The 7791-nt window shown below is 34.2% G+C and overlaps 1 protein-coding gene across 4 annotated transcripts; it reads right to left on the bottom strand.

Annotated features, from left to right (window-relative positions):
* Window positions 1–287: 287 nt before the first annotated feature.
* On the bottom strand, window positions 288–6022 carry LOC106768635 (BTB/POZ domain-containing protein NPY4). Of its 4 annotated transcripts, none has more exons than XM_014653885.2 (6): window positions 5514–6022; window positions 4953–5005; window positions 4373–4488; window positions 2938–3007; window positions 1238–2413; window positions 288–1149 (listed from the first exon to the last, which is right to left on the bottom strand). In XM_014653885.2, exons 3-6 carry the CDS (start codon window positions 4432–4434, stop codon window positions 634–636), a joined length of 1824 nt encoding a protein of 607 aa, XP_014509371.1. In that variant the 5' UTR covers window positions 4435–4488; window positions 4953–5005; window positions 5514–6022; the 3' UTR covers window positions 288–633. The 4 variants fall into 4 exon arrangements, with proteins under 4 accessions (XP_014509371.1, XP_014509370.1, XP_014509369.1 ...); XM_014653884.2 differs by having other exon boundaries at window positions 4730–5005; XM_014653883.2 differs by having other exon boundaries at window positions 4707–5005.
* Window positions 6023–7791: the final 1769 nt, after the last annotated feature.

Raw genomic sequence — 7791 nt, forward strand, 5'->3', positions numbered from 1 at the left:
TGAATATTGTTATTTCTTTTGAAATGATTAAATAAGTTTATTGGAACTACCGTATTCAATTGTTTTCTACTGATTATCAATAACAACTTAGACCTTTGCTTTACTTGTATTGACCTAAAGTTACATGAATGGATTTGTATATGTAGAATAGTAGATAATGTTAATATTATTTTATGGTGGTAGACTAACTAATGAGATGGATTAAAATAACTCTTTGCAATAAATCAATTTCTTGATAATTTAAAACCAATTAGGCTCCTATTAAGTCCAAGTTTCACAGTCCATCATTAATCAGAGATCACAGCTAAGTAATTATGCCAACACAAGCTTTCAAACTCTCTGCGCCATCCTTATCTGATTGGTTCCCTTTAAAACTAAAATTACAAATTTAGCACGTCATAAACCAGTTTCCAATAATCAAAACTGGGTCACTTACTTCTAGAGCTCACACCTAACCTAATATTAGTAATGGAGAGGCATGATACAAACCTCATTTTTTTTGCTCACACTTACATTGACCTGATTGAAGTATCTATCAGGTGGAAGATGTCAGTATCCTCTAACTCCTGATGCTACTTGAGTGAGATGATTATACAATAACTAAATGGAGCTCTAAAGTATGCAGAACATTGTCTAAGATACCGAATGCCTCCTGCTTCTAGATGGGGTAGATTTTGTTTCCTCTACAACAGTGGAAGCAGGACTTTCTGATGTATCAGAACTAGTTAGCTCACCACTTCTTTCTTTGCTTGACCAAATCTTTGACATTATCTTCTTTGACATCAGACTTTTCATTTTACTAGCAGAAACATTCTCAGCGTTGCCTTTGTTGTTTCCTTTCAGAGATTTTATGTCTTCAACTGTTCCCACAGCATCCCATTCTTCTTCTGTGTTTGTAATAGTAGACCTTGAGCTCCCATGTGATCCACCGGGAAGTAAGGCCCTGATAGACCCGGAATGATCTGGTGTGCTGTTGCCTCCTGAAGATGCTGTAGCTCTCAGCTGCTCAAAGAAAAGAACCTGCACAACAACACGCATGGGAAGCCGCTCGTTCTGCACAGCATGCATGCAAGCCTCTGCAGACAACTTCTTGCAGTTCATCAACCTACATATTCTTTTCCTTTCGCTCTTACTAATTCCAGGATGCTCCTGCATCACATAGTAAATTCACTCAAGCCTTATGGTTAACGTCAATGGGATCAAGCCTTTGGGTTGTGAAAAACAAAAGATTATTTACCTTTAAATACATGTCAATGGCACGATAAAGGCCATCATGAGATGTCCTAGGAAAGCTTGATACTAGTTCAGCAAGATTAACAAAATTTGAAAGAGGTAAATTTGGATCACGAGCAATCTCAGCAAGGTAGCCATCGACCAGTTTTGCCACCTTAGCCTTTGAAGTATCCGATACAATCCCGGGGCTTCTGATCTCCTGAAATTCATCTTCCAACAGAGAATCCAACTGAACATGTTGGTCACATGCTACAAACTCTTCTACTAGCCTTTGCACAATATCAACATCAAAAATTGTGTCACCGTCTGGTGCCCGAATTAATAAATCAGACACCTTGGCCTCTTCAAGGCACATACCTATTCTTCTAATCAGTTCAGATCTCTCCAACTCTTCACATTCCAACAGAATAGCAACCCTTAGCAACTTCACCAAGAAACTGAAAGAGACACTGCCCACGTCCATGGGTAATAATCGAATTATGGTCTCCAATAATAATCTATTCTTGACAGTATCTCCGCCCTGGATCACACCCTTGGTGAAGCCAGGCATCCTTCTTGAGGCATAAGCATTTAGAGATTCTCCAATTACAGCACCAGAAACATTTCCTTTGGTTATAATTGTTGTTATAATCCGTTCATACAGATCAAGGTGGAGCTCACAAAGGTCCTCCACCCACCAGTCCTTTGGAACCAAATGCTGTTTCCTCACACTATTGAACTGAGTATCATTACTATTTTCAGATGGTAGCTTTTTCCTGTTATAGGTATATGACCACTCCACCTTTGATGTATCAATTGAAGCCTTGGTAGCTACAGAGTCAATGGCATGGCTCACTACTTTAAGTTCCTCAGACCATGGAAGAAGAGACTTGGTAGTTTGAAGAACAATAATCGAGTCCTTCCAACTCCTGAAAATGCTAGAGTTGAGGAAGACTTCAATCTTATAGATAAGATTTCCTTTCTCAACAGTTTCATGCATCTCAAGATATTCCGCTGCACAGCGAGCTGCAACCACATTGTATGCATTCAGAGTGACTGTCATACCATAACAGAACTTGGCACATATTTCAAAAGCAGCAGGTCCGCCAGGAATGTCTTGGATATGGACTTCATCATTGTTTTCCTCACTAGAGTTTGTAACCACCTTTTGGATGCGTGCACTTTTCGACAAAAGAGGAAACTGCACAGACAGAGAAGCTTAAGGTCATGATCAAATGTAGAGAAGATTATGAACTCCACAACCAGAGTTACAGGTTGGATGATATTATTTTAAGGAAATAGTTACTTTTCTTTTGTTAGCCAACTTCCTTACAACGATTTTGAAAATAAAATATAATTTCTGTAAACTCAAAAATAGAAATACAAAGCATGCGTGCATTGATATATTTGATCCTGAACTTGTCTCCATAGTACATTAATCAAAATTCTCATGGTGTTAAAGAGGAAAGAACAGATTACACTAATTTAGAACATTGTTTGACTCCACATTTTCCCTTGCAATGAGTATTGACGGGTATATATGATGAAGGTTATCCTTCATGTCCATAATCAGAAGAACTTTATAATGGCTGGAATCAATTACAGACTTTCCTTTCTAATAAAGGGGTCAAGAGATGCCTAATTCACATGAAAAATGAGCAGTTCATATACAAGTGACCTATATTTAAGATTGCCTTATCAACTCAACGTCAGATTGAATCTTACCTTATGGAGATAAAATTTGACATTTCCAACATTAACTACTATGTCAGTTGCCAACTCAGTTGCCACATACCTGACAAAAATATGCTGGAGCATATTAGTTTTAAATGAAAGTAACAAATCAAAAACAAGAAACAAAGAATAAAGAAAAGATATTGTAAGAAAATTTATTGAATATGCCACAGAAGAAAAAGATGCAACGCGGTTTATGCTATTTAAGATTCTCAAACATGCACCATTAAAAGATCGTTATGGGTCTCTTTTGTTTGTATTACTGAACTGATATGCATGTCTTTGTGCTGTTGTACATTGATAAAACAAAGAAAAGTTAGTAGAAGACTATGGAGTATAGCATTTAAACAACAAAGGACGTGATCACTAATACCACATCCAATACACTATAACTGGAAAGCACAGAAAGAATTCGATTTGAAAATACTAGATTGTACGAAAATGTTAGAGGATTGGCGAATCCCTTTGCATATTGAACTCATAAATAAATACCATTCCAAAAGTGAGTGAATACTACAGAGTATATATAGACTACATCGTGTCAAATGACAAAAGACGATATGTCGAATACCATATCCTACAAAATGTCACTGGAAACAATGAAAAGAGTTCAATTTGACATAAAATGATTATAAAAAATGACATAAGATTCACAAAACCTCATATATAACACAAAATTATGTAACTCTTAAATTAATATTATTCTAAAAAAATCAATTCATTGGTAAATGAAATATAGATTTCTAATATTATAATTTGTATTCAACTGTCTAAACACACGGGCATCTGACCAGCACTGCATACTAGTTCGACACTATTGACTAAAAATAGGAATATGTCTTGTCAGATAAGAACATTTTTATTCCCTTGAAAATCAGAAAGGCTATGAGATATATTAAAAAAAAACAAATAAAAAAATAGAGGAAAAATCCATCTTCAATTAAGCAAATCTATCACAATCTAATATAATGATATGTGCATGAACAGCAAAGCAGAGATCAAATCCAGTCGAAATCTGGAGTCACAATCTTCATGACAGAAAATGATAGCCTATAATTTTAAGAATAGCACACAGCGAAGATTAAATTATTGGCCAATCTGTTTTCTTAGAGAAAAAGTCCAAAACTGATTGTTTTTTCATGTTCATAAAAATCGAAGAGAAGTCCAGCAAGAAAAAAAAAATCATGAAACTACAACTGATTTGATGCCTGTAAAGATTGATTTGCACAGAGTAGAGTAGAGGAGGGAAAACACTAATAACGAATAAATATCAGGAAGCAAACCAAAAAGAAAGCAATACTGGGATTTAGAAGGAAATTAGTTAGAAAGCATCGATCAAAGAGGGGATGAAGGTAAATAAAGTAACTTGCATACACATCACATGTGAAGCGATGTTCTAAGTAGAGAGATGAGATTGATTTCGTACCTGATATTATCACCATCATTCTGAAAAGAATCTGGTTTAGATCCAAGTTTCATAAACTTCATCTTCCCCAAAGGAAATGACTATTCTACTCCTTTTTTCCCTATGTTGCTCTACCTCTGAAAGAAACCACCAACCCACAGTTTAGATTTGAAAAAGAATGAGATAACTTGTTAGAATCCAGAGTGAGGAAAGGAGGATCAAATAGAAATATGGTATATTTCCTATTAAGACCGAATCTTTTTCACAAAACGAGGTAAGCGTGCTAAGAGAGTTTTTTTAAATGTTTTTCTTTTGCTCACTTGACTTGGGAAGTGTCAAAGATAAGGTTACTTACTGCAATGGTAACAGTCCAAGTACCTCAGAAAAGAATGGCCATGTTAGGAGACATTGCTAACAGAAACAGACTATCTCAAACATAAAAACAATTCCTCAAAGACAAAATCAGAGACAACCCCACTTGCTCAAAACTGACACCACCGCCCCAACCACGATAAATTATGTTTTTGATTCTAGATATTTGGTTCATTTTCTTCTCTCTTTGTTGGTTCCAATAACTTATTTTTGACACCAAGAGCTACACCTTTTCCTTTGCTAGCCACGTTGCAGCTTTGTCCCTCCTTTAAAGCTCAGCACCTGCCACAACACAAAACATGTATGAATCAAGGGAAAAACCACAGAAGCAGTGGAACATTGGCTCCAATTTCTAAGAAATAAGTGGTGTTTCCTGCTTCAATAATCATTGCACATGCAAACTTGGTCCAGGAAAAAAGGCATTAATTGAAAGACTCTGTATAGGCGGACAACAACATATTTCTCAGAATTTAAATCTAGAAAGTTGCATACACATTAGAAAACAAGCTTCATAGTGATCAATTGATTTCACTAAAAAAAAAAAAGACAATCCGCAGCAGATTTTCATGTTCAGCTAAACACACACAATACAGCAAAAAATACAATAAATTAAAATCAGCAAAACAAAATCAAGCAGACCCAGGACAGAAATTGGCAAAAGTTTTTATTTTTTAAATTTAAACCTTGAGAGGCTTTATATAATGTAGCAAAGTGTAATGAACAAAGAGAATGGATAGGGAAGAATATGAAGGGACAGGAAGAAATCTCAACAGAAAGACAGTATACGTACCAGAGCTTGAATTGTTCTTCTTCTCTTTCCCGCAATAAATATTGGAGAAAGCAAAGTGGATTTAATGAGAAGCAGAGTAAAACGAGTAGAAGCAGATAACAAGAAAGGAAAGTGGTGGAGGCAAAGAGTCAGAGGCAATCAAAGAGATCTGAAATCAGAAGGCATGTATGTCTGGCTCTGCCAAGTAAGAAGAATCTAACATGGGGTGGCCACGACAAGAAACACAAAGTTCAGTGCATGAGTGACACTATATCCTGAAAGAACAACCCCACATATCACACAAACTACCCAACCAAACCCAAAAGACCACCCTTCTAAAAGATAACTTGTTCCTCATCTTTGGCAGCCACCGCAGCTACACAAACACAAAAAGCCAACCATCATCACAGTGCTCCTTCTCTCTCTCTCTCTCTCTCTGATCAAAAACTTTTGGTTCAACACCCTTGCCCCCACCACCACCACCCTTCTCTCCTTTCCCACTCTCTTCTCGTAGCCTCTTATGCTACAAAACAAAAGCATTCACGAAATATACAACAGTCCAAGTTGTCCATCTTTCGCAGAAAATAAATAAATAAAAGTTTGGAAAGAAATAATAATTGATTTGTGACTTTAAAGTGAGGCTTTTAAAGTGAATAATAATAATAATAATAGCTTCTTTATTAGTAGTTCAGTTCTGGCTTCAAAGCAAGTAATAAAGTAAAAGCAGGTTCTGTTAAAATGATGGCCCCTCACACCACACTCTCTCTCTCTATCTCTCTCTCCGTGTTTTCAGTGTTCCTGTGTCAGTGTATGCATGCAGTGTGTATGCACGCTCATCTGACAGCAACCACTTTGTTGCTCTCTTCTCTTCGCCAAACTCAAACGGCTTCGTTTCGGGACGTGAGGCAAACCAGAACCACCCAGCAACTGTGACCTTTAACCTCTTGGTTAACCAGAAGATGCTCTTTTATAATTTATTTTTTGGTTTCAATAAAAATTACTGAAAATTAATTATACTCAATATTTTCAGGATTTATAAGAAAAAAATGTTTTTTAATTATTAAGACGTTATTTAGAAATAAATAAATTATTTATTGTAGAAAAGAAAATAACCAATCCATGTCTTCCTTGTACTTTGATAACAATGAACAAGCTTTTAGAAAACGGTTCTATGTTTGGATACCCATTTGGGTAGTTCCAACACACTTTTTCCTTCACTAAATTTAGTTTGTCCTTTGGTTCTCTTTTCCCTTCGCAAAAGTAATTCTTTTACTTACAATTTGTATTTTTAAATTAGAATTATCTAATTTAAGTTCCAATATATTTTATTTTGTGAAGTTTTTACATGAAAAATATCGATGGTACCTACGAATGAAACTTTTAAATGTTCAAAATCCTGTAACTCCAATCCCTTTCTATTTAATTTTACATGGACTTCATCTCTAATTTAATTTTATAAAAAGTTGAAAAATAAATGTTTGCATTGTTTTATATATTATGAATCTATTTTCTTTTAGTTTATATGAGATGTGCGACACATTATAAAATATATATATCTCAATCTTAAAATTATATTTACTCAATAACAGTTTAATAATAACGTTAACACAATAAATAAAATAAATAATTAAGAGAAACTTTATACCATAAATTTGTCTGTCTAATAAGCAACACTAACTATTTCTTACATATTTGAAGAAATCAAACATATCACCACTTTGAGTTTGCCAATGTTTTGACCAGTGCAAACACTAACATAAATTGCTTTTGAACGTTTATTTTCTATTGAGAATATTCAACAACGACATCAAGTAATTTTGTTACTAATATTTAAACACATTTCATTATATCGACCCACTTCGAAACGAAACACATTCAAACATAAATATATTATTATAATAAATCCATCATTTTATCAAACTCCAGTTTATAACATAATTTCTTATACAAATTTATGTTTACACACTTTAATTTACATATAACATCAAAATTGTTAGTATTTGTCATTAATTACAATTACAATTGCATCAAATGCATTTTTCTATAAACTTTCTCAATATATATTAAGTAACTAGATCTTAGTTACAAACCAGTTCAAAACATTGAAAATAAATGATGATTCAACTTATTTTAACCGTGATAGTTTAAAAGAAGATACAAATTTCGTAATTTGACGTCAAGTAATTGTCATATGTAAAATTATAAGTAACTATTTTATTGTGTTATTTATATTGCTTCAAATTAAAATAGTTCTCGTATTGTTTAAAATAAATGGAGTATAATAACAAATATTTTGTAA

The sequence above is a fragment of the Vigna radiata genome, chromosome 7 (assembly GCF_000741045.1).
Source record: "Vigna radiata var. radiata cultivar VC1973A chromosome 7, Vradiata_ver6, whole genome shotgun sequence".
NCBI lineage: Eukaryota > Viridiplantae > Streptophyta > Magnoliopsida > Fabales > Fabaceae > Vigna > Vigna radiata.

Excerpts from the sequence above, each read along its gene's own strand:
- LOC106768635 (XM_014653885.2), bottom strand. The coding sequence starts at position 4,434 with ATGAAGTTTATGAAACTTGGATCTAAACCAGATTCTTTTCAGAATGAT. Across the intron at positions 3,008-4,372 it reads AATGATGGTGATAATATCAG|GTATGTGGCAACTGAGTTGG; the intron begins GTACGAAATCAA and ends TATTTTTGTCAG. Across the intron at positions 1,150-1,237 it reads CCATTGACATGTATTTAAAG|GAGCATCCTGGAATTAGTAA; the intron begins GTAAATAATCTT and ends TATGTGATGCAG.